Raw genomic sequence first — 26644 nt, 5'->3', positions numbered from 1 at the left:
AATTCAAAAAAGAAGTCATGGGGCTGGAGAGATGGCTCAGTGGTTAAGAGCACTGGCTGCTCTCCCGGAGGTCCTGAGTTCAATTCCCAGCAACTACATGGTGGTTCCCAACCATCTATAATGAGATCTGGTGCCCTCTTCTAACATGCAGGGACACATGCAGGCAGAACACTGTATACATAATAAATACATAAATCTTTTTATTTATTTATTTATTTTTATTTTATTTTACAATACTATTCAGTTCTACATAACAGCCACAGATTCCCTTGTTCTCTCCCTTCCTGCCCCCCTCCCCTTCCCCCCAGCCCACCCCCCATTCCCACCTCCTCCAGATCAAGGTCTCCCCCGAGAAATACATAAATCTTTAAAAAAAAAAAAGTCATGAAGGAAGTCACCCAGCAATATCTTCTGGCCTCTGTGGTTACACAGAGGTACACAAAAGAATCCTGGGGTTCAGGGAGAAGAGAGTAGATTCCTTTTTTTTTTTGAAACTGAGGATTGAACCCAGGGCCTTGTGCTTGCTAGGCAAGCGCTCTACCACTGAGCTAAATCCCCAACCCCAAGAGTAGATTCTTAATCATATAGCTAGATTTCATAATAAAAAAAGAACCACAGAGTCAAGTTCCTTGCCCTTAAGGACTCCGTCAGATAGGTCATTGTTTCCTGTTCATTTCCTTTATCTGTCATGATCCAAGAGTGTTTCTGCTGCTCTGTTAACTGTCAGAATTGACTATATTCTCTTCTAGAGCCTGGCTGTGTATTATATGTATCCACTTCCTTTCCTGTCACTACTAAACCTCACATTCCTAAGGACAGTATCAAATTGATTCTGTTAATAAACTGTTGGTGCTGGGGTATGTTCTAGTTATTAGCCAGATGGTAGATTTTGTTCTTTGGTTTTATATTGAAATAGGTAGTATGTCATACAGTACAAAATATGGAGAAGTACAAAACTTGTCAGAATTGAGTAGCAGGAACTCATATCTGTTCACTTTTTAAAGATTGATGTGTGTATGAGTGTTTTATGTGCCTGGTGATAGCAGGTGCCATAAGAGGGCACTGAATCCTCTGGAGCCAAAGTTACTGGCAGCTACCATGTGGGGCTGGAAATGGAACCCAGGTCCTCTGCAAGAACAGCCAGTGCTTTTGCAGCCCCAGTTTTTAAATTAAGGCCACTTATTAGATGGAATTTTCCTCAGTACCAGCTTCGTATTTATTAGTTAAGGTGTACATTAGTGATTGAATTGCTGAAGTGTAAGGTTTTTTCCCTCCAGTTTTTATTGTTCAATGAATTTCATTTAGCCACAGAACAAAGGACAATCTTCACCACCTTTTAGCCACAACTTAAAAATAAAATCATGATACTGACTGTTGGTCCAAGAAAGCCCATCTGTTAGAGACTGTGAAGAGAAGAGAACATTTAAATGTTCCAGTTCTTGTTAGCATCTCTAAATTTGGAGGAAGAGGTTGAAGTTATTAACTGAAAGAAGGTTTTTGGATTATTAGCCTCACCTGGGTTTGAATCCTGGCTTACCAATCAATATATTAGATGATGGCTGAGTGTCTTCTCTACACTTCAGTTTTCTTGTGAATAAAACAAATCATATCATTTGTCTCTTAGTGATTGTTAGAATTCAGTGATACATGTAAAACATTTAGTGGGGAACCTGGTACATATGTACTTGATAAATGTTAACTATCATAATCCAGATTATTAGGCCTTTTTAACAATAAAGATTACTCTTAGGAACAAGTTCTTTCATTCCTTCTTTATTTATTTGGTGTTTTGAGGCAGGGTTTCTCAGTGTAGTCCTGACTGTCCTAGAACTCGCTTTGTAGACCAGGTTGGCCTCAAACTCAACAGATCTGCCTGCCTTTGCCTTCTAAGTGCTGGGATTAAAGGCTTGTGCCACTACACCCACCTTGGCAATATATTTTTTTCTAATTTCTTTTATTACACCTATTGTGTTTATGCGTATGTGTTGTATGCATACATGTGTCTAAAATAGGCAAGCTGGAGACTAATCCAAATCTCCATGTCTCTTTGGGTGGAAGAGGTTGGGGTAACTGGATTGATTTTCTTACACCAAGGCCATCGAGAACAAAGGCATCACTGTGAAGAGGATTACATGAATGGAATTCTCTGCACAGCTCCAGGCATTGACCTAAATAGCGTGGCAAGGGGATGAAGAAACGACAAACACAGGCACACAGAAAAGCTGGGCTCAGGTGGACTGGCTCCTGATGGAGAAGCAGCTCAGCATGTTCACTCTATACAGTTGACTAGGGAGGCCAGGTTATTGGATACGGCTGAACCAGGAGGAGCAATCTTCAGGCCATAAACATGGGGGGAAGGGAGCTATAGTAGACATTTTCTACACACACTGTCAACATTGGCACTTGGAACAGAGGACTGCTTTGCCATCCCTCTGAGCCTCACCCCAGAAGATTTTTGCCAATCCTATTGCTCTGAGGCTTTGGTTCTTGACATGCCCATGCCCATGTCAACATTTCACATTCACTCAGGACTTTACATGCTCCCTACAATGGAGTATTTGAAGAATCCCAAAAAGTACATCCCTAAAACAAAATGATTTTTCCTGGCACTAAAAAGCTAGATCTGGTGTAGGGGGGACCCTGCCTTGATAAATTAAAAAAGAAAAAAATATATAGAGAAAGGGCAGACAATAGCTTTTATTTTAAAAAATTTACTTAGTAAGGCTGGGCATGATGGTACTTGCCTTTAACCCGTGTACTTGGGAGGCAGAGGCAGGCAGATCTCTTGAGTTCAAGGCCAGCCTGCTCTATGTAATGCGTTCAATGCCAGCCAGGGCTACGTAATGAAAAGGCCGTTTCAGAGAAGCTACTGGGTGATAATAGCCACTGCCTTGTTTATGAGACAAGTATCTGTGTTTGTGCGTGCTGTGTGTGTGTGTGTGTGTGTGTGCGCGCGCGCGCGCGTGCGTGCGCATTCTTCAGTAGTCATCCACCTTGGGTTTTTTGTTGCAAGGTCTCTCATTGGCCTGGACCTTGTGAATTAAACTAGGCTGTCTGGCCAGTGAACCTTAGTGATCTTCCTGCTTCTACCTCCCCAGCACTGGGATTACTAGTGAGTATGACAACTACACCTAACTTTTTTTTTTTTTTTTTAAGAAAATAGTTGTGTTCAAAAGTCCTAATTTAAGTAAGATTGACTTACTAAGTGAATATGTTTTTACATTTTCAGAGATTCACCTGTCTCTGCTGCCTGCGTGCTAGGATTAAAGGCTTGCGCCACCCCTGCCCAAGATATCTTTTTTGTGGGGTGGGGGGAGACTGGATTTTGGTTTTTTGAGACAGGGTTTCTTTGTGTAGCCTTGGCTGTCCTGGAACTCACTTTGTGGACTAGGCTGGTCTCAAACTCACAGAGATCCACCTGCCTCTGCCTCCCAAGTGCTGCGATTAAAGGCGTGGGCCACCACTGCCCAGCTGGGTTCTGTCTTTTAACTGCTTTAAAAGGACCAAACTCAGGTTGGCATGCATATTGTCAAGTGCCCTGACCTGCCGAGTCATCATGTCACCCATTTTGAAAAAGCTTTGTTCTGTTACAGTACAAGTGTCAGAATGGATGGGAAGTAAATTTAGCAGGCATTCATTGTCTCCGTTAGCGTTTATATGCCTATTCTGGTAGCCATGAATGGCCCCAGCGTGCTGCCACTCTGCATCATGGTTTCTCCCCATGCTGCCAATCAGCTCTGACCCCAAATTCCAAGTCTAAAATAAAACAAGGGTGCCAAGGGACACCAGCCTGCCATGTTCATGGTACAAACTGTGACAAAACCCATCTTCATGAGGTTAAACAGGTGGGATAGGATTGCCTCTAGAGCCCACGGCCACTGGCATCTCACATTGCCTCCGTTGCTTAGCTTTCTACAATATAGTATGTTAAAAAACATAATCCACTAGCCTGGTCTACAGAGTGAGTTCCAGGACAGCCAAGGCTACACAGAGAAACCCTGTCACAGAGAAAAAACAAAAATGAAAGCCATAATCCAGTCCAGGTATAATATGGTAACGTATGCCTTTGATTCCAGTACTCTGGAGGCAGAGGCCGACAGATCTTTGTTTGAGGCCAGTTGGGTCTATATAGGGAGCTCTAGTTTAGTGGGGACTACACAGCCCTGTCTCAAACAAATAACAAGAAAAGCAGTAATCTTGTCTCAGTCAATAGTATGTCATTGTTTTTCCTTTCTAAAGGTAATTGGAAATAATTAGTAATGTCAACTCTTCACAAAGATGGAGAATAGTCCCCTCTCTCAGCCTATTGAAGTTGAGTTTTCTGTTTAGGTATATATAACTGGTTATAGGAGTGTGTTTAAAATTAGGAATAGAATCTCATTGCTGTTTTAGAAATGAACAGGATTCACCTTCGTTTCACTTGTGTTTATTACCTTGTTCTAGGAAATGGTTAAAAAATGCAGAAGCAATTGTGTATGCATATATGTATATACATATTTTTTTAAGAATTTGGGTTTTTTTTTCATTGAGTATATTTTGATCATATACTTTCCCTTCCCCATCTCCCTACCCACCTAACTTCATGTTCTTTCTTCCTTTAAAAAAAAAGCACTCCCCAAAACAACAAACAAAAAACTAATATTATAAAAAATAACAAACAAAAACTGAAAGCACACAAAAAAAAAATCACGGAAGTCCTGGGCATGGAGCCCATCCTGGAATGTGATTGATGCACTTAGTGAATTGTCTATATTTTTATTACTATGTCATTTACAGTTCCCTGTATCTAAAAATGCTTTTAATTAGGGAAAGGTATTTTAATATATATGTGTGTGTGTATAATATATACATAATAACAGATAAAGACTATTAACATTTTAAGGTGATTTAAAAAAAATAAAGAGGTTCTTAGATAAGCAGTATTGGCAGCACTAAGAATATGTTAGAAACCCCAGACCTACACAACCAGAAACTCTGGGGTGTTAGCCACCGGCAATCTGTTATGTAATCTCCATCTTAATATATACATATTCAATTTGAGAACCACTGGTCTAGGGAAATTGTTTCCCAACTAGGGTTTAATTTTTATTTGTTTTTGTGCAGTTTAATCTCAAGTTTAAGGTTTTGTTTTGTTTTTTAAGATTTATTTTTATTTTATGTACATGGGATATCATCTGTACCACGTGCATGCTTGCTGCCTGTGGAAATCATAAGAGGGTGTTGGATCCTCTGGAACTGGAGTGGCAAGTAGCTGTTAGCCATGTGGATACCGGGAACCGAACCCAGGTCCTCTGCAAGAGCAGAAAGTGCTGAGCAGTCAGTCTCTCCAGCCCCAAGTTTCAGGGTAGTGGTGTTACTGTTACTGGTTTTCTTCTTTCTTTTTCATTTTTGGGTTTTTGTTTATTTATTTGTTTCTGAGATGTGGCCTCTGTAGACCAGGGTAGCCTTGAACCCATGGCAGTCCTCCTGCCTTAGCCCCCAAGTGTTAAGGCTGGAGAAATGGCTGAGTGGCTACTCGTGTTGCAGGATACAGACCCAAAGACCACTCAGCATGACCAAAATCTGACTTGAGGTTCTGCATTAGACCTGCTGGAGACTGTCTGGAGAGAAGCACTTCTTTCAGAGCGTCCCTGAATGTATTTTATGGGGAGCATTTAAAAAGGCAAAGGACCCAGAAAAACTGCATCCTGGATGGCAGTTGCAGAAGGAAGTAAAGAAGCAAGCAGTTTTAACAGAAGCCAAACCATGCCATTAGCTGGGGCATTTCACAGTGACGGGTGGGGGATAAAGAAGGGGCAGAGTTTCAGGTGAAACCAAAGATGGTTACAGCCGAGACAAGATATAGGAACCTTTGTCCTGTCACGTCCAGAACTTAATTGTTCTTACAGAGGCCCCAGGTCTTGTTTCCAGTACTCACATGGTAGATAGCAACCATTCATAACTCAGTTTCTGGGAAGCCAGTGCCTTCTTCTGACCTCTATGCACACCAGGCCTGCATGTCTCTTACACACATATATGCACATAAATATGAATCTAAAACTTTTATTTTTTTGAGACTGGGTTTCTTTATGGAGTACTGGTTGACCTAGAACTCACTCTGTAGATCAGACTGGCCTCAAACTCAGAGATCTGCCTGCCTCTGCTTCCCAAATGCTGAGATTAAAGCTGTGTGTCACCACCACCCAGCAAAAAAACAATTTTTTTAAAAAAAGTATTTCACGTAGTGGAGGAGCATGGTGTCACAGAAGAACAAGTTGAATTCTGGGTGATTAAACAGTTAAAACAAATTTACTTCAAATGATATTAAGAACATTTATCTCCATATGATTTTTTTAAAAATCTTATTTTTAAAGGACTTGCAAATAAAAAAACCCACACACTGAAATTTCAGTGAACTTCTGTGCACTTACATGGTAGTTTGAATGAGAAAGCCACCGTAAGCTCATAGGTTTGAATGGTCCCTCTACCAGTTACTGGTTTTAGAAGAATTGGAAGGTGTGGCCTTGTTGGATGGAGTGTGTCACTAAGGGTGGGCTTTGAGTTTCCAAAAGCCCACACCAAGCCCAGTTTCTCTTTCTGCCTGCTACCTGCAAATTATGATGTAAAGCCACCAGCTACTACTCTAGCACCATACCTGTCTATTTCCTGCCATGATGATCATGGACTAACTCTCTAAAACTTAACAAGCCTTCAATTAAATGCTTTCTTTTATAGGAATTGCCTTGGTCATGGTGTCTCTTCACAGCAACAGAACACTATCTAAGATAAGTTAGAATAGCTGTTTTGAACATACGTGATTTTTTTCCCCCCAAGACAGAGGCTCTGTGTAACAGCCCTGGCTGATCTGGAACTTGATCTGTAAAACAGATTGGCCATGAACTCACAGAGATCCCATGCCTGCCTCTGCCTCCCAAGGACTGAGGTTAAAGGCGTGTACCATCATGCCTGGCATATATGATTTTTTAATAAGATAACATGAAGTATGTAGTATTTTGTCAGGTTCTCAAGGATTGTGGAAAATTGTCTTTAACTGTTTTTCTTGTTAGCAAAGAGTGCTTGTCTCCATCTGCTCTAAACTTAGTTTTTCTTCAGTGTGTTTTACTGTTCTTTGTCTCTGAGCCTTTGTAATAGCTACTTTTCTTAAACAAGCCTCCTATAACCTGTTACCTCACTGATGTCTATGCTCCTTCTGACCCCTGACTAGTTTTCCTGGTTCCCACACCCCAGTCTGAGCAGCTGCTTGCATGTCTCCTTCCCACATGCTGTGAGGGCAGAGAGACATGTCCTGTTCACTGCCACATTCTTAGGTACCTCTGAAGTGTTAAAGAAATGATCATTGCCATTTCTGTTTCCCCGTCACTGTCTAAAAGCAGTGCCTCCGTCTGGCCTAGAGTTTCTGTGCTGGCTGCTTGTGATAATCCCAGCAGGTATTAGAAGGTCAAGTGCCTGTTTTCTTTTCCTTAAAACATGTGCTTTGTTGATCGAGGCAAACATAGTACACTCAACTGCTTACTAAGTACTCATCCCTCTATCACAGGTACCTTGGGAGAGCTAGATGCTCTGATGGACCAAGTTCATATGCAGAACCCAGACTGGCAGCATCCTTCAGATCTTACTACACGGTAAGTGGGGCTTCTTCCTTCTGAAGGTGGAAAGGCTAGAATTTGGTTGCAAGGGAAATATGATTTCCAGGTCTTTATTTCCAGAAAAAGAAACATGGGCTTAGAATGAACTATGAATTGGACCAGAATTCAGGTTTTAATACTCGGTGCACAATATTTAACTAACTAGCTCTATGATCATGATTGGTTCACTTCAGTTTTGTGGTTGTCACTAAAATTTCTGGTTCTAAAAATCTGGTTTCTGTCTTATTTATCATTGTGCACATGTGACGTGTATGGGGGGAGCACGTGCATGTGTGGTACATGTGCAGTGGAGTCAGTTCTCTCCGTCCACCTTTACATGAATTCAGGGGTTGAACTCAGGTTGTCAGGTTTGGTTGTTTTTTTTTTTTTTTTTGGTTTTTCGAGACAGGGTTTCTCTGTGTAGAACTCACTTGGTAGCCCAGGCTCTGCCTCCCAAGTGCTGGGATTCAAGGCGTGCGCCACCACTGCTCGGCAGGTTGTCAGGTTTTTGCAGAAAGTGCTTTTGCCCACTGAGGCGTCTTGTTGGCCCCTGAATCAAGAATTACTTCCTCCCCCTCCTCTTCCTCTTCTTCCTCCTCCTTCAACGTTACAAGGTCTTGCTGTTCAGGCCAGCCTCAGGCTCCCAAGTCTTATTCATCATATAGTCATGCACTGCCATACCCAGCTTAAGTTTCCAGGGTACTAGTCTGGGCAGGGTAGCACATACCTTTAATCACAGCACTTGGGATGCAGAGGCCAGTGGATCTCTTGAGTTTGAGGCCAGTCTGGTCTACAGAGCAAGTTACATTGCAAGTTCTAGGCCAGCCAGGGTTCCATACTGAGAGTCTGTCTCAAAACAAACAAACAAACAAACAAAAAATCTAGAGCGTGTGTTTGTCTGTTTTGAGATGGGGTCTCCTTATGTAGCCAGGCTAGGATCAAAACCATGATGCTTCTACTTCCTGGATGGCAAGATTATAGGCATGTACTATCACAGGTAAACTAAACTAAAATCTGGGTTCTTGAGCTGGCAAGATTGCTCAGTGAGTACAGGCCATTGATGCCAAGGCTCTCAGCTTATGTTCATCCCCAGAACCCACATGGTAGAAGAGAACCAACTCCTGCAAATTGTCCTCTGCTTTTCATACATGAGCTGTGGCACATGGGCACCTACACACACACACACACACACACACACACACACACACACACACACAAATAAATAAATAAACAAACGCATTTTTTAAAAAAAATCTGTTTGGGGCTGGAGAGATGGCTCAGCGGTTAAGAGCACTGACTGCTTTTCCAGAGGTCCTGAGTTCAATTCCCAGCACCCACAAGGTGGCTCACAACCATCTGTAATGAGATCTGGCGCCCTCTTCTGACCTGCAGTCATACATGCTGTATACTAAATAAATAAATCTTGAAAAAAAAATCTATGTTCTTGATGCAGTACAGTTTTAACTTTAATTCAGTGACTCAGAAACCTTAGGGTTGTATACGCCTTTAATCCCCAAAGCAGGCAGATCTCTGTGAGTTCAAGGCCACCTCAGTCTACATAGTTCCAGGCGAGCCAGGTCTACATAGCGAGACCCTGTCTTTAAAAAAAAAAACAAGCCGGGCGGTGGTGGCGCACGCCTTTAATCCCAGCACTCGGGAGGCAGAGGCAGGCGAATCTCTGTGAGTTCGAGGCCAGCCTGGTCTCCAAAGCGAGTTCCAGGAAAGGCGCAAAGCTACACAGAGAAACCCTGTCTCGAAAAACAAAAAAAACAAAAACAAAACAAAAAAAAAAAAAAACACAAAAGCCTCGGTGTTACTATAACATTTTTCTTTCGCACTCCATATTATGGCATAAGGAAATCATACAGCTTCTACATATACCCAAAGCTGACCATATTTCGTTATTTTTCCTGGATTATTGCAAGTACCCTACATCTGTCATTGCCCTACATCTGTCATTGCCTGCTTACTGTTCTTACATCAGAAGCTAGACAGATTCTCCTAAAGCATAAGTCAAGCTCCCTTCTTTCTCACTCTTTGCCACTGGCTTCCAGCCAGCTAGCCATCACTCCTCTGAGAATGTCTGTGTGCTTTGCTGGACTCACCAACCTCATCTACTCTTCCTGCCTAGTCTTCTAGTTATGCTGGCTTCCGTCAGAACCACAGCACGTAAGCACTCTGCAGGCAGAAGCAGGATAATTGCTATAAATTATTTATCTATACACAGTATTCTGCTTGCTTGCATGTACCTGATCACCAGAAGAGGGCACCAGACCTCATTACAGATGGTTGTGAGCCACCATGTGGTTGCTGGGAGTTGAACTCATGACCTCTGGAAGAACAGCCAGTGCTCTTAACCTCTGAGCCATCTCTCCAGCCCCTCTGAGCCACCTCTCCAACCCCATTGCTATAAATTCTAAGCTATCTTGGGGTACATAGCAAATTCCAGGATGCATAGCAAGATTCTCTAAATAAATAAATAAACAAACAACTAAATAACATGAAATAAAACCAGAAAACATAAGCAGTTCTCAGATGGTGTAGGGATGGAAATGTAGCTCAGTTGTAAGCTCTTCTGCACACACACACACACACACACACACACACACACACATATACACACATATACACACACACATACCCTCAAAAAAGAGGGGGCAATGTAACATAGTTGTTACTAATTACATTTTGGAGTCAGATAAATGAATTGTAATCCAGGCTTTTCTCCCTACTCCTCTATGTGACCTTGGGAAATTTATTTAACCTGAGGTTTAATTTCCTTATTAGTGTAGAAATTAATGTCAGTACTTTCCTAGTAGGCTTTCACTAATATTAACTTAAGAGGGTGTTTAAATAATTCAACAGATAGTCTCATATAGTGGTAGATAAAAGTCAAGTACTGTTCAAATTATTCCCAAACTTGGCTGCTTCTCACAACTCCCTGGGTAATGTCCCAGCCTTCACTCCAGGGGAGAAAGGGTCTAAGAATCCTTTTCTGAGTCAGTAGTATTGCAAGGCCCAGCTGGACACTTGCACCACAGCATGCACATGGAGGTCAGAACACAACCCTCTTCCCACGGGGAGTTCTGGGCTTGAATTCAGCTTGGTTAGGTGTGCTGGCAGATCCCTTTACCCACAGGGCCATCTTGCTGACCCCTTTGCCTTGGCTTCCCCCATACTGGGATTACATGTGTGATCCCACCACACCTGGCTAAGAATCTGTATCTTTGACAAGCTTCCTAAGTGGTTATTGGTAACATTTTTGGAATTGAGATTGGGTCAAATTATTAAGGATCTTTCTCAGAACCCACACCCAGAACAGGTGACTCTCGGACCTTACTATGGGTCTGTGTTATTGGTTATTCAGTCTCCAAACTTACCATATGCTACTCACAAGATGACTTACCTTCTCTGGGAATTCTTTTTATCTAATTTGAACTGCTGTGGCCTTAGCAACCTTGATCTATGTTAACAGTGCAGTTCTGTTGGAGGTGTGGGTCTGATGAGTCAGTGAAAGACATCCTGCTCGAAACACTTCTAAAGGGGGGAAATTCTCCTTGAACTATTTTTGGTTTTTTGAGACAGGGCCTTCTGTAGCTCACACTGGTCATGTAGATGTAGCTGTAGCTGAGGATGCCTTGACTCAGAGTGTAGGGATTACAGATGTACACTGCCATGCCTGGTTTTTTTCTTTTCTTTTCTTTCTTTTTTTTTTTTTTTAAAGCATCAGAAATCAATGATATTTATTTTTTTGGTTAGAATATAGAAGCACAAGAGAAGTCACTCCCACACTCCATGCCTGGTTCTTAAACCTGACACATTGATTTTCTTTAGAACATGAGATATATGGCGCTTACCATAACAATACCATAGGAACGAGGTGGCCTTGAGAGTTGAAAGGAAACAGCATTTATGATATGGTTTTCATAGGATGAAAATAGTATACAAATTTTAAATTTTAACATCAAAATATTATATTAGTCTTACTCAGGAGGCAGAATTAGGTAAATCTCTGTGAGTTTGAGGTTAGCCTGATCGACATAGTTCCAGGAGAGTTAGAGAGACCCTGTCTCATAGACAAACAACAACATATATAATCTGACTTCTAGGAGTAAAAATGTCTTCAAAAATAGTTATGAAAACAGCTGGACATGGTAGCACATGCCTTTAATCCTAGCACCTGTGAGGCAGAGGCAGGAGGATCTCTGAGTTCAAGGCCAGCCTGGGCTACAAATCAAGTTCCAGGACAGCCAGGGCTGCTATACAGAGAAACCCTATCTCGAAAAACAAGCTAAAACAAACAAATTTTGTAGCTATTTTGTGTACAAGTGGCCATTCCAACTGAAAATCCCTGTTGTTTTTATTCTCTTCTCAATAGAAACTATGCCCGGTTCCGGCAGAAACCCCTGCAGAGATACAGTCTGAGTCAGTGGGTTGACAGAAACAAGCGGAGCCACCACCGTTTCCAGCGCCTCCCAGACTTCTCGTACAGTCCATATGTGTCGCCCCATCAACAGTGACAGTCCCTGCCCAGGACCCAGTCCACAGCAGCGTCTTATCTCCTTTGCTATTTTTGTTTGTATATTTTGAGTTTTATATTTCACAAATTTTTTATTTAAAGTATTTGTCACCTTTTGGAAATGCCCATTACTGTCTTAATTTTTTTTTTTTGAGGATCCTTCTGATTTATGTGTCTGTCTGTACATGTTTCAGCAATATTAAGTAGTAGTTTTCTGTTTTCTTTCTTTCTTATGAATGTAAAATGAAGGTAGCCCCCTTTTGAAGGCCTGCATTACTTCAGAACATCCAGGCTTAAGTAACATACCGGCTCTTAGCTCTTAGATGATTACCTCAAGGAAATCATCTTCCAGTCTTCTGTAAGGAAGGGATTGTTCTGCAGGCCACAAGCCAGTGTTATTGTTGATGACTCGTGAATGGGCAGAAGTCACTTTTAACAACTCCTCTCTAAATTTGAGTCTCTTGAGTACCTGTCAGTATTTTAAGGTTGGCGATTCAGGACATTTAAAATAAGATGGAGTAAGAGAAAAGTCCTGTTGAAAGGATAAGTTAAAAATGTAAATCCTCTCCTTTGTGTACCGATTAGCTGCCTTTATTTTTTAAAGCTATTGCCTTTTTTTCGTTTTCTGTTAACTATATCTTGCTCACAGTGTTTGTAAACCTTACACATCGTAACTGACAGAAGACAGCTGACTAACCCTTGTTGAATACTCTGTGGTCTTGTGACTGCTTGGTTTCTCTTGTCCCTTCAAGGATTTTTTTTTTCCTTTTTTCCCACTCCAATGACCACCTCGAGTTTTACAGGAGGTGTTCTTATGTCCTGGTAGACTCAGACACGCTTTTCAGAATGCCCTCTGTTTACTGGAGAACTCCACCAGAATCTTGCCTTGATGACGGGCCAGTGCCATTGAGATGTCTGGGAATCTTCAGTTTCATGTGCAGAACCCCAAGTTTGTGTGTTGTGTTAGTCAAGGAGCCTCCTTGCTGTGGAAGCCTTTGGAGAGGCCCTCTTTCCTCTCTGGTTGATTATGGGTCCCTCTACACTCTGGATGGTAGCGTTTGGCATTTGGTCAGCCTCCATCTTCACAGTAGTGCTCAAGGACATCCAGGGAAATTGGGGTGGAGCCCGTCCACATTACCTGCTCTAGAGTGAGGTTCGGGCTCTGACCAAAGCTGATAGGCTTGTGTGTCTCTCTCAGTGGATGTCTCCCGGCAGCTCTAGACATCATTTGGGGAGGTTTACAGCATGTGTTCACGCTGCTATCTTTCACTGTCTGTGAAGGTCATTCCTAGTTGTGGTTTTCTTTCATCAGTCCCATTTTTTTTATGTGGATAACCCATCCTAAACTGGACTCCACTTTAGAAAAGTGATTTTTTGTTTGGGGAAGAGGGGTTTTGAGATAGTGTTTCTATGTGTAGCCCTGGCTGTCCTAGAACTTGCTCTGTAGACCAGGCTGACCTCACTCAGAGATCCACCTGCCTCTGGCTCCCAAGTGCTGGGATTTGACTGAAAAAGTGACTTTGATTTTTTTTTTTTCCCCAAGCCTTCAGTGGGTTTGGATGAATGTTCTTGTTTGTTGGTTTTATGTAGTCAAGTGTTTCTTTTTTTACTCTTTTTTTTGTTTGTTCGTTTGTTCATTTGTTTGTTTGTTTGTCTTTGTTTTTGAGACAGGGTCTCCTATATAGCCTAGGTTGGCCTTCCATGCACTATTTAGCCCAAGATGGTCTTGAACTTCTGATCTTCCTGCCCCACTTCTTAAGTACTGGAATTACAGGTGTGTATCACTATGCCCAGCAAGAATTTTCTTTGTTTTTTTTTTCCCCCCTCAAGACAGGGTTTCTCTGTGTAGTCCTGGCTTCCTGGAACTCACTCTGTAGACTAGGCTGACCTCAAACTCAGAGATCTGCCGACCTCTTCCTTGAGTACTGGGATTAAAGGTGTGTGCCACCATGGCCAGCTTTTGACTTATTTTTTTCCCAGCAAGGATTTTCTATTCCTTGGTTCTTTGGTTTAGATCAGTGACTAGACCTTCAAAGGCAGGGTCAGAGTTCTTCTCTCAGTTGGCATAATTATCGTTTACTTCCTTGGTCACTTGTCCAAGATGCTGTAAGTTAGCCTGATAGAGGGAGAAATGCCAAATAATCGCCTTTGGGACCAAAACAAAGTTAAAATTTAATCTAGCTGGAGTAGTTAGTGTGCTGAGTAGTCAGTCCCCACAGATAACCCAGGGAGTAAAGAAAGGACAGTGTTTGCTTAGGCAGAAATCTGAGATGCTGTTGCTCTCCTGGTGCTGGGGGGTTAAAGACTGAATGTATAATGGGAGCATTGCCTTTGCCAAATCAGATGAGTGACAGGTTAACTAGAAAATGTGACAATCACATTTCCTCTAGCTCAGATAATTCTGTTTTTCCAAAGTGTTAGCAGCCTAATTAAATCTGTTGGACTGGGGGAGGAGAGAGCTGTTCTCTGGTGGTTAACATGGTATTCTTTAAGGAGAAAACAAAGCCAAAGAAAATTCGTTATCTGGCATGTTAGCCTTAAAGGTGGTAATGGGCAGAATCCAGAGTTTTAATCTCTTCAGAGCTGCATATCTCTTTTATTATATTTGGTATTGGTCTCTAAGTCTTGTATTGTAGATTAAATTCTTGCTGTATTTTTAAATTTGAGTGAGGGATGTGTGCATTTAACTCTACCTAGCTTTTATCATCCATGATGACATTGTTATCACAGGGGTCTTGACAAAGCAAAATAAAAATTTGCTATTAAATAGTTTACTTGTAAGTAAGGAGCCTGAAATAACCAATAGTTTTGCATCTAATATGGGCTCTGATTGACTTGCATTGTTGTCAGGATCAATTATGAAACTGAAGTTTGGTGCCTCCTTTTTTTTTTTTTTAATCATGTTTTTCCCCTTGTAGCAGTTGTGTTTAATGTCATTAAAAAGAAATAAAAGTTCTTGTCAGTGGCATATGTACTGTGGCCGTCTGTTTCGGGCTTCGGAGGAGGGTTCTTTGCCTTCCTCTGCGTAGGTCGTTCAGGAGGATATGGGAGGGTGGCAGCATTTAGTGAACATGGTTCTGGGAAGGAGGTGCTTGCTCCCTGCTCTTTGGAGGGTAAATTACAGTGTTGAGGAAGGCGTTCCAGCAGTTAAGAAATGTTGAGATTGATTGGGATTTGCAGCTACATATGGTGCATGTCAGGAGCCTGACATGGGAGAGCCTGAAATATCACTGTGCTGCTGATTTTGCAGAGGGGGAGATCATGCAGCACTATTAGGCACGCAGTTCCTTGCATTCCTTCCCATGGCTCCCTGTTGGCCACTGTGTCTGTTTCTTTCCAGCTAGCATTAAGGAGGGAACCATGCTATTCCAGAGTATTCTCCCTTTGAAGGTAGGAGAAGCCAGAATCAGTCATTTGAAATTGGTGGTTGTACTTAACCCAACTTCTCAAGAAATTTTTGCTCCAAGAAACTGGTGTGAAGATTGGATGGATGTGGGTAAATAATGGAGAGACAACAGTCTGTAGATTCCGTTAATGAACCTGATCTTCTTAGATTTACCCCTAGGAGCGAGGATACAGGAGCAGCAATGATAGGTTGTCACCTACATTAGCCAGTGCTCTTCAAATCCTGCTCCTGCTGGGAAAATGGCAACAGACTTGGACAGGCTCCCCGACTTGCTGGTGTGTGTGTGTGTGTGTGTGTGTGTGTGTGTGTGTGTGTGTGTGTGTGTGTATGTTTAAACATTTTTTAGTGATTTATCTTTCTTATTTTATGTGCATTGGTGTTTTGCCTGCTTGTATGTATGTTTGTGTGAGGGTGTCAGATCCCCTGGAACTGGGGTTACAGACAGCTATGAGCTGCTTTTTGGATGCTGGGAATTGAACTTGGGTCCTCCGTAAGAGCAACCAGTGCTCGTTACCACTCAGCCATCTCTCCAGCCCCACTGGGAGTGTTTTTGAGATAGGATCTCAATATGAAATGCAGACTGCCTCCCATCTCCTGAAAGGAAGGAGATGATTACAGGCAAGTGCTACCATGCTAAATTCTCCCTCAGTTTGTCTGTGGTGTGTGTGTGTGGCTAGTCGATATGCTTGTTGTCTCAGTGTGTAATGTCTTGACTTGTGTATATGCGTTGTTCCTGTCAAGTGTAGAGGATCTTTTGGTCATTATTTCCCGTTCATTAGTATCAGTTTCTACCCTAGGCATCAAAAGTTTCAGAGACCAGGATGAATTAATTCTCTGAAATGATGGTATCTCATAACTCCCATTCATCTTGTTACAGAGAAGTGGGTAGAAAAAGAAGAAAATGGATCTTCTCTACAGGGAGCAAGCAGGCTCATTCTCTAATGAGGGCATCTTGAGCTTTTATAGGATAAGAAACCAATGTCCTGTTTTCTAGGAGAAAACAATTATTGCCCCAACAATCGCAGGGTTGGGGTGTGTGTGTGTGTGTGTGTGCGCGTGCGCGCGCGCGCGCGCGCGCGCGCGTGCATGCACGCCCCTGCGGCACCTGTCGAGTAAATGTTCCCATTTGTCACAGAAAGAGTCAGCTGGTCAGGGTTGGAATTCTTAATGAACAAGTGCCTGCCTTGTCATTCCAACCCATTTATCCCCACAACAGCCGGAGCATGTAGATGGAAAGTCTGGCCTTCCCAAGTACCCAGTCAGAGACAGGAGGAATATGATCTTTGGGGTAACATTTAAAGTGGCCTAAGTGACAATCCTGAAATGTGTCCCCAGGCTATTATCTGTATACAGAGATCTCCTTGACTTAGCTTCAGGCTGTATTTTCAGGTTTGGTATTTTTTTCAACCATGGGCTGGTCCTGGGGGCAGAGTATCCTGTTTATAGAAGCAATTTGCTCCTGGAGGCTATTTCTTAAAAGCAAAATCAGTAAAGAAAAAATAAAAATCTGAAAGATCATCCTAGATAGCCTGGTGAGTTGTTACGCATGTCTGGAAAGGGCTGGATTAGATTTTAGAGGACACCTGTATTGAAAAGCTAGGGGTTAGAAGACAGGAGAAGGGACCCCTGCTTCAGACACCAGCAGTCTTCTCCCTCCCTTAGCCCCTTGGCCTCCACTATGTTTCTAGGACAGCCTTTAGCCAGTGCCCTGGGTGGGTGGGCTCTGGAAATCCCCTTTGAATATGGTATTGGTAGAAAGGAAGCCTGCTGCACCCTCAGAGAAGTGACTGCCCAAGGTCAGGGTCTCCTGCCTTTCTGACCACCTTCTTCCCACAGGCCTGCTGTGGTCTTGGTCACAGAGCTTTCCCAAATTGCAAGAACTCTTTGGTGTCACCTGAGAGGAACGGAGGAACCACTTCTCAGATAATAGCTGTAGAGCTTGACTGCAAGTGACGCTTGATTCGAGAAGAGTGCAGTCCTTACTTCAGGAGGAAGAAGACAGAACTGAAGCTAAAGGAGCAGTTGGCTGCCTTCAGACCCTTTATGGGGAACCACAGGCATGGGTGAACAGTGAGCCTTGCCCCCCGGCTAACAGGGCTCTCCAAACCCCCCTAACCACCCCTACCTCGTGCTTCTCAGTTGGAAGTACGTGGGCAGAGAGCCCAGGCAGTACCTCTCTGAGGTTTGGCTTAGAGATTTGTCTGTTCAAAGGCTTCTGAGACCTTCCTTTTCCTTTGCTTTCAGAACCTGAACAGCCTACTCTAGCACATCTGACATTCTCTCCCCTGGCTCTGGACAGGAATGTTCGAGGTGCCCCATTTACTGGTTCTCTCATTGGCTAATGGCATCATTACTCTGCCTGCCTTTCAGCCTGCTGTTGGGATCTTAATGATGTTCCTTTAACAGCCCAGAGGAGCATGGAGTGAATACTGAATGATTTCTGCAGAAAGCAGCCTTGGTAACTCTTCAGTCCTTCCTTACCCACCCCAGATGAGAGCCACAGTCCTCTGGCAGGAATAAGCGCACAGCACTATGCAGAGAGGAAAACCCTTTGTTTGAAGAAACTGAGCAGGCGCCTGCATACCTATGTGGTGAGGCAGCCCAAGCTGAGCTTAGAGAGGAGCCTCAGAAAGAGGATGGTAGAGCTGCTATTTTCTTCTCCTACACGTGCACCCCCATCTGTTCGAGAATTCCCTTCCAACTCCAGCTTGGCTGGCAGGCATGTCCCTGAGAAGCTGCAGGCCAAAATGGAAGAGAACTGACTCCCTCCTCCACACATCCTGACTTGCTGCCAATTGCCAGAAAAAGAGGGCAACGCTTGGGCATTTACCAGAGGACAAGGGTGTGCCTTTTCATTTGTCTTTATTTTACATTTAAAAAGTGGTTATTGCTCTAACTGGATCGAGGTAAGGACCTCTCTTAAGGAGCCTTGGCCTTGCAGCCCCATTCAGCAGGGATGGAAGTCACAAGACAATGAGTGGAACCTCATGCCCTCCCGGGAGGAAGCCCTTAGTATTGCTGACATCTGCCCTTATCTGTCTCTCCTGTGCTGCCACACTCGGTACAAGCAGAACGGTGGCTGACCCGGCCGTGAGAGCTGTTAGAGACCCGAATGAAGGGGCGTCATTGGGCGATGGCTTTCAGCTCTCTGGCTTGGGTACCAGTGCTCCTCATTCAGTACAACAGATATTCACCAAGCACCTACTGTGTGCTGGGAACAGCCTCCCACACTACCTTGGCCACCAATGGAAGATGTAGAGTCCACTTTTCCCATTTGGCAGCCTTGGTGCATCAGTCCCAGAGAAGTCTGCTTGCCTCATCAAGCACCTTTTTAAACCAGAAGGGGCAGAGGAGAGGAGAGGAGGGAGGGAGGGAGAGAGGGAGGGAGAGAGAGAGAGAGAGAGAGAGAGAGAGAGAGAGAGAGAGAGAGAGAGAGAGAGAGAGAGAGAGCTAGCTGTCACTTCACACTTCAAGCTCTAGGGTAGGACCTGGGAACCCTGGATAACTTCCATAGGACCCTGAATGAGATGGCAAGATCCAGAGACCCAGAGGCCAGCAGTGACGGCTGCAGGCAAAGCTGCTCTGTCTGGTGAATGGCTTTCCAGCAGGGCGCTCACAGCCCCTGGGGAGTAGGATATGGACGCACCCTTTCAGCTCTCCAAGCCGATGCTGCTCTAATGCCCAGGCACTTCCTTTAAAGTGGACAGTACCTTCCAGTACCTTAAAACTCCATGCTGATGATCTCACCACAAAGAAGACCGTCGGCTCAGGCCCGGGCAGAAGCCTCCACCCTCTGGACTGCAGCCCTCCGATGTGGTTTCCCAGAGTCCGAACAGTAACCTCAAACACATTCGCAAAGGTGTGCCTCACACCGCAGATGTCCTTTTTGGCCGGATCTAGAACGGGCTTGATGGAGTCAGGACCCTGAAAGGCAGGCAGCCCCCCAGCTTCCCTGGTGCCTTGGTTGAAGGGCACAGCTCGAGTCAATCTTGTTCCTCTCCCAGAGCTTTGTGCATTATCTCAAAGAGGAAGCCAGTCCAGAAGAAGCGAGGAGGTGGGAGGCCGGTCTGTCTCATGCAGCGTTGCCTTCTCCAGAGTGCAGCCGGGCCTTCTAGCTTTGTGGCTTATTTGATTGTATGTGTGTGTGCGAGTGTGCACATAGAATTTGGGTTTATAGTTCAGCCTCCATCAGACTAAGATGGGGAAAAGGAACTATGGCTAGCTGGGCCCCCACCGCTTTAGTCAGCTTTTGCCCTGTGCCCAGGAAGGGCGCAGGGACCAGCAGAGAATGAAACCCTTCCCCTGCAGATGGGGCCGCCACACTTTGATGATGTTCACTGAGGGCTTGTTTGGAAACTGGGAAGGGAACAAAAGAGCAGTGGCCGGAGCTGGTTGAACAGACTTCTTGCAAGATGGGAAACAGGGCCGAGGAGGGAAGGAATAGCAGGGCTGCAGCCTAAACACCAGGCTCTTGTCCCTCACAGGAAGAAAGGAACAGCCCTGCCTGGAAGTCTCATTTCTCTGCCCTTTCACACACAGCCTTTGGTCAAGCTGAGTGGCCAAGACATGAGTCCTGTGCCGAGAACCCTGGCACCCAGTCTACCCGCAGCAAAGAGCCCTCTGGCTGGTTCTCACATTCTGCAGTGTGTCTCTGGGTGCAGCCTGAGACACTGACATTGTTGAGGTGCTCCTGGAGTTAGGGGTTAATAAGAGGCTTCAGGACAAGACATTAGAAAGAGAGAAGCCAAGAGAGAAGCCAGTAAAGCCCGATGATAGGAGAAGATGGATGGGGGAGGAGACGCAGAGAGGGCCAGATGTTTGTTGGACAGTCATCGTCAGAACAGTGAGGTCCTCTCACATTCTCTACTGTCTTCGGAGCTGCTCAGGGCAAGCACTGAAAGGTTTCATATCTGTTTTCATAAAAGAGGAAATGAAGGTACAGACATAAAACGCCGCCCCAGGCACATCACCCCTATACTTGAGGTCCCGCCCACATCAGCCAGGAGCTCTGCTGTTCCCATTGGCTGTCTTTAGAAAACAGAACAAAACAACAAAGCACCACTGGCCCTTGGCACCCTGCAAAAGGCAAGGATCCAAAATCAATTTATAGTGTCTCCTGTGCCACACAGGCAGCAGCCAAGCTTGGCTTTGCCCAGCTGCTGCCCTGCCAGGCCCTGAGCTGACCCCGTCTGCAGTCCAGGGACTACAACTGTTCAAGGCACAGGGCCACCCACCAAGCCCAGGGGTTCCCCTCACCTTGCTGCGGAGGAGCCCCCCGCCCTGGTGCTCTGGTGTGCTGGTTTCCGACGCACTCTTGGTTTTCTCCTTGTTGTTATTGGGCTCATTGTCCTTGATGATGTCATACTGGCGGCAGAAGAGGGCTATGACACCTGGGAAGACAGGCGGGAGCAGTCAGAGGCCCGGATCTGACTTCTTACCTTGCCTGCCTCATCCGCTCCATCTCCAGATGGCCTCTGCGCTCACTCGCTCGCTCGCTCGCTGCTGCAGCCTCCCCCCAGCCTCTGGCTCCTTTTTCCACCTACCAGGCCCTGAGGGAGGCTTTCCCTGCTGCGGGGCTGGCCCTCCCACAGCATGGGTCTGATCATAGGTCTCCCTGGTACCCTGTCTTTGAGCCTCTGACAGCTACCACAGCAACGATAACGGCGTTCGCGGAGCCTGTGCCAGACCCTGTAACTGTGTGCACTGACGTATTCAATCTCACTCGATCCTTACAACGCCCACCTATTATTATTAACCCCAGGGCACAAGGGAGCACACTGTGAGAGGGTGCCAGTAACTCAAGGTCACACCGTGGTGCGGCAGGGAGGCGATGCGCAGAGCTGGCTTGCCATCTACTAGCAACCTCGTACTCGGAGAGTGTTCACGCTGCTCCCTCCGGTTGGAGAAGTGTTCCCCACTCGGCCTCTGTAGTGTTCTTGATCTACCTTGGATAGTTCTCAACTTCCCATCAGAGCAGATGAAGCCCAGCAGATACTGCTTCTCCCTCCAACATCCTAATAGGCTTCCACCACCATTAAGTTTGGGTTAATTTTCTGTTTATAGCGTTGCGGTTATGTAAACACTGTCTGTGCCAAGCCTAATAACGTCCCCACTCAAAGCTTCTCTTTTGTCTAACCCTTGTCTTCCTGCCTTTCTCACGTACCTGTTTTTCTAGGTGCATAAGAAACGTTTTTCCCCCAAATGCTTCTTCCACAGTCTGCCCTCAACCATCTCAATAGTCAGGCGTGAGTACGGTGTTCAAATCTCTCCAAAGACGCTAGCCCTCATCCTCTCTCCCCTTTCTTCCCAGCATTCCATCTTCTCTCACAGGCCGCAGCTACCCCAAGTCAGTCTGTGAGTTTCATCTGTTCCTTGACTCTCGTCCCGCAAACGACCTTCCTCTGCTGGCTGCCTGGTTAGCGTCTGTTTCGCCTTCACAGCTCAGTTCCCATGTCCCCTCTGCTCTGGGTCTTTTGTCCTGTGTTCTCAGCGTTGGAGATCGAACCTAAGACCTCATGGATGATGGGCACACACTCTACCACTGAGTCACACCTCCATCGGCTTTTTTTTTTTTTAATTAAAATGTTTTTAATTTTCTACTTCCAGCTCTAGAATTGACCTCATTTCCTCTGTTCTCACATTAGTGCTATTTTGTTTATTGTTTTTATTATTTTCAATTATGTGTGTGTGTGCATGTGGGCACAGATGTGCCCACAGAGGCCAGAAGTGTGGGCTCTCCCTGGAACTGGAGTTCCTGGTGGTTGTGAGTCACCTGATACTGATGCTGGGAACTGAACTAGGGTCCTCAGGAAGATCAGTAGTTAAGTGCTCTTAACCTCTGAGCCATCTCTCTAGTCCTGTCCCCCACATTAGAACCCTATAGTACTCATTAGATTCAATTATAGTTAAGCCCAATCTTGTCCCAGGCCAAGTTCCTTGCAAGCACAGGGCTCTTCTACAGCCTAGGATGGAGTGGTTGATTGTATTGAACATAAAGATGAATGATGTGGATTTTATCCTCAGGGGACTTGGAGACTAGGGAGAGAAGAGAGTAGCCTGGCCATAAGGACTAAAGAGGGGCAACTGCTGTGGACCCACACAGGCAGGCAGGCTGTTCCTGTGGGCAGATGGGGGATTGGCATTGCAGCTCAGCTGCATCTGGAAGGATAGGTAGACAAGGAGAGCACTCCAAGTCTGAGGTCAAGCAATGGCTTCCTCTGAGCTTCCTGAGCTTGAAGACCCCAGAGGTCCAGCATCCCAGAAGAGAAGGAAGCTCTGAGTGTGGCCAAAGGGTACAGTGACTGTGGACACGGCCACCCTAGGAGGCTGGACCACTTCTACGAGGAGGAAGGCATGCCACAGCATACGAGACAGCAGAAATGTGCCGTGTTTGGGGGGGGGGGACTAGAGAAGGGGTCAGGCTTAGCTCTCAGAGACATCTCCCAGCCCCTTACCCTTGGTGACGGTTGGTTGGGGTCAGTGAAGGAGGACGGGAAGCCTGACTCACCTGCCCACATGAAGAGGACCACAACGATGATCAACACCTCGCCTGTTCGCAGCTGCTGGTTCCTCCCCATCTCCTTCATGGTCACTTCATCTGCAAGGAGAGATGAGCTAGTCCTGGGCGCCTTTCCTCCCCGGCCATTGCTCCAGGGCCAAGGCCACAATAAGAAGTGCCTCCCACTACTGATGCCAAGACACCCAACATAAAAAATTCCAGGGGACTGGAGAGATGGCTCAGTGGTTAAGAGCACCGACTGCTCTTCCAGAGGTCCTGAATTCAATTCCCAGCAACCACATGATGGCTCACAACCACCTGTAATGAGATCTGGCACCCTCTTCTGTATACATAATAAATAAATCTTTAAAAGAAAGAAAGAAAGAATTCGAGGAACATCGTGAAGGCTGCCTGGGGAAGGCTGCCTGGGGTGGCAGCATTGGGACTCGATCCAAAGGAAGAAGTTTACATGCCAGTCTCCTCCTGGGGCACTCCAGCAAATCTCCATCCTTTGAGCTGGTTTGCCTCCCTCCCGCTCTGCCCAACCGCTCTGGCCTAACTGCCCTCACCCTGGGACTCGAGCATGCCCCCGGCTTGCCTTTATTCTTAGAGGCCATCTTCTCGGCCTCACGTGGGGTCTTGAAGAGCAGAGGCTCACTAGCTGGGCTCTGGCCCTGAATGGAGATGGCCTGCACGTGCACAATGTACTCTGTGTCCTCCTCCAGATCCCAGAGAGCGCACGAGCGGGTGGTGGTGTTCACCTCCTGGATGAAGCGAAGCATCCGCACGTCCTTCTTCTAAAAGGGGAGAGGGCTCGGTATGTCAGTGTGCAGGCACCAACCCCACCTCTGCCCACCTCCCGCAGTGACAAGTCCTTTTCATGTCCATCATCATCCCATCGCCTTGGGCATCATTATCTCCACGGTACAGCTAAGGAAACAGGCTCAGAGGGGTCAGGATGTTGCCCCAGGCCACACATCTACCGAGGATGCCAGTATGTCTGAAATTCCTCTATGTCTGAGGTGAGACCCATGCTCTGAATTTCCATGTCTCGGGCAAGATGGGAACCCTTCTCCTCTGACTATGGACCTTCTGTGACCCCCATTCTAAGCTAAGTGTACAATGTGTCGCCCACATCTCTTGTCCTGTGTTTCTTTTCCTCTTCTGTTTCTCTACCACCACCCTCCATCCCAGACACTATCTTCTTTTTTTTCTTTTCAGTTTTAACTTAAAGACAGGGTCTTGCTGTATTGTCTGGCTGGCCTTGAACTTGCAATCCTTCTATCCTGCCTCCTGTGAAGTGTTCAGGGATTACAGACATGCAACGTCAGAGGCATCCAGTTTCCTGTCACCGTCGTGATATGCCCTCTCCTCCCAGGAGCCCTCCAGGGTTACCTGCTGAGAGATGGCAAACCCGATGATAACCTCATCCTCCAGGACATCCCAGCTGACCACCGCAGAGTTGGCCTTGAGGTGCCTGACGGTGACATTCACGGGTGCCGAGGGACTGTCTGCAGGGCAGGGAGGCACCTGAGTTTCAGCATGCCCTGCTCCGAGGCCCAGTCCCACCATGAATGAGAAAGGGGAAGCTGGGGGAGGCTATGTGGACAGGGAAAAGAGAACCCAAGGCTTCGGCTGGGCCACGTGGCTCTCGGTTCCTCGGTGGTTGAGAGGCCCCAGGCTCCTTGTGGCTGGTAGGGAAGCTCCTGCTGGCCAGACTTAGGGTCCTTAGGTAAAACTGATGGGCCTGGACCTGAACCAGGGCGAGACCTAGTGGATGGGTGGTTAGGTATGGAGGTGGGGGAGAGCTGAACTGAGTTGCAGAAGCTGGCCAGTCACCCGAGAAGCAGTCACAAGCACTCCTAAGTCCATTGCTCTTTCTATAATCCCACACTGTCAAGTGAGTGACCTTGAGGGAAGGAGACAGACCCCAAGATGAAGAGCCAAGGAAGGGCTGAGCCCTGGCATGAGAGTGGGGCAGCAACCCAGAATTATGGTGAGCTGGGCAGAGTGCTCCTAAGGGAAAGGGTCTGTGTGAACCTCTTCGCATTCCGTGGGCCTCAAGTGGCAGGGATGGAGAAAGTTAGAAAAGAGAGACGGTCAGCACAGGGCACCTCGGTGGAGAGACACCAAGATAGGGCAAGGCCTTCTGGAAATTCCAGACAGTAGGTGGGAAAGTAACGGAGGAGCAGGGCAGGAAGGACCTTCGGGGAGAGGAGAGTCACACAGGGCTATCTATGTCTCTCAAGAGGGCAGGTGTTGTGATCAGAAGCCCTGGGCCTGGGCAGTAACCTCATACCCCTCCGATGAGTGGACTCAAGGCCCCAGGATTATGCCAGACGTGCAGATGGAAAGGGACATAAGGACACAGACAGGTGGCTGCGGTCACAGAACCAGAGAGCAGACAAGTGGAGCGTTAGAGACAGACACGGACACAGAAGCAGGGCAAGAGATGGAGAGAGAGAGAGAGTGAGGCAGCGGCAGCAGCCGCCAGGAGGGACAGATCGGGGTGATGTGGGGAGGGAGGGCCCCATGGGGTGGGCCAGACACTGACTGCAGCAGGCTTAGCCCCCCCCCCCCTACACACACCCTGCAACCTCAGCTTCCAGTTCTCTTCATCATCGTCGCTCCTGCACAGAGAGGTGCTGCTGCCTGTGTGTCTCTGAGAGAGAGGTCTTTGGGGATACAGAGGGAGGCCCAAGGTGGGGCACTAGTGTCCTCAGCCGCTCCCAGGGCCAGAAAAGGTGACTTGAGGCAAAGACCCAGGGTTAGGGGATGGCCTGAAGGGATCAGGAGACACAGGACCCTAAAAACCCAGGGAAGAGGTCTACTGGCTGAAGGACGGGTCTAGGGGTCAAGAAGGTTCAGAGGCGCTAAGGTCGGGCTAGTAGAGTAGGCAGCAGATGACACAGGAGGTCTCAGGGAGCGGGAAGGGAACCGAGGACTCCCCGGTAGCAGCGTGGGAGGGGAGGCTGCCTGCCCCCCCCTCCGCCCGTCCCCCGCCCCGGGCCCCCTTACCCGCCTGCACCAGCGCGAAGCAGACGCAGCTCAGCCACAGGCGGAGCGCGGCGCGGGGCGGCCAGGCGCGGGGCGGCCAGGCGCACGGCGGCCCGGGGGGCATGGCGGCTGCTGCGTCCGGCTCCCGCTCGCACTCCGGCCCGCGGCCCTCCCGGCCCGGCCGCCCCGCGCCGCCCCGCGCCGCCTGCATATCGGCTCCGCGGACAGCGACTCCCGCGCGGCGGCGGCAGCGGCGGCGGCGGCGGCGGCGGCAGCGGCCGCGTCCACGTCGGGCGCCCGGGGGGCGGGGCGCCCCCGCTGCGGGGAGAGGGCGGGGGCGGGGTGAGGACCGAGGGCGCCCCCACTCCTGTCCCCGATCCCCACTCTGCCGGCGCCCGGAGAGCCAGGGGCTTCGGGCGTCCGCGGCTCCCGCTCTCTGGCGGGGGAAGGAGCCGCAGCACCGCACCGCGGTCAGTCCCAGCCCCGGTCCTGACCCGGCCCGGCCCTTCCCCAGGGGAGAGGGAGGACAAAGTGCTTGGGAGATGCCCATCTGTGCCCCACCTCTCACTCCGGCCCACACTCCAGGCACCCATCACACA

At 47.0% G+C, this 26644-nt stretch overlaps 2 protein-coding genes across 14 annotated transcripts in view; one reads left to right on the top strand and one right to left on the bottom strand.

The window, feature by feature from the left end:
* S100pbp (S100P binding protein) overlaps positions 1-15112 on the top strand; it is a 44863-nt gene extending 29751 nt beyond the window's left edge. For 11 of the 13 annotated variants that reach the window (XR_013049345.1, XM_076565132.1, XM_076565130.1 and 8 more), the window contains 2 exons: positions 7538-7622; positions 12004-15112. Coding sequence is in view for 10 of the 13 variants with exons in the window: in XM_076565132.1 (XP_076421247.1) it covers positions 7538-7622; positions 12004-12145 (227 nt within the window). In the remaining 3 variants the exon portion in view is untranslated. Of the gene's footprint in view, positions 1-6714; positions 7623-12003 lie in introns of all 13 variants that reach the window. The other 2 variants (XR_013049344.1, XR_013049346.1) reach the window with 2 other exon arrangements.
* Positions 15113-18931: 3819 nt separating this feature from the next.
* Positions 18932-26283, bottom strand: Fndc5 (fibronectin type III domain containing 5). Its single transcript, XM_006995718.4, has 6 exons — positions 26067-26283; positions 24444-24559; positions 23647-23845; positions 23058-23147; positions 20807-20940; positions 18932-20460 (listed from the first exon to the last, which is right to left on the bottom strand). Exons 1-6 carry the CDS (start codon positions 26254-26256, stop codon positions 20455-20457), a joined length of 735 nt encoding a protein of 244 aa, XP_006995780.2. The 5' UTR covers positions 26257-26283; the 3' UTR covers positions 18932-20454.
* Positions 26284-26644: the final 361 nt, after the last annotated feature.

The sequence above is a fragment of the Peromyscus maniculatus genome, chromosome 2 (genome assembly GCF_049852395.1).
Source record: "Peromyscus maniculatus bairdii isolate BWxNUB_F1_BW_parent chromosome 2, HU_Pman_BW_mat_3.1, whole genome shotgun sequence".
Classification (NCBI taxonomy): domain Eukaryota; kingdom Metazoa; phylum Chordata; class Mammalia; order Rodentia; family Cricetidae; genus Peromyscus; species Peromyscus maniculatus.
The sequence above is the reverse complement of the archived record's forward strand: the minus strand, read 5'-3'. Positions and strand labels throughout refer to the sequence as shown.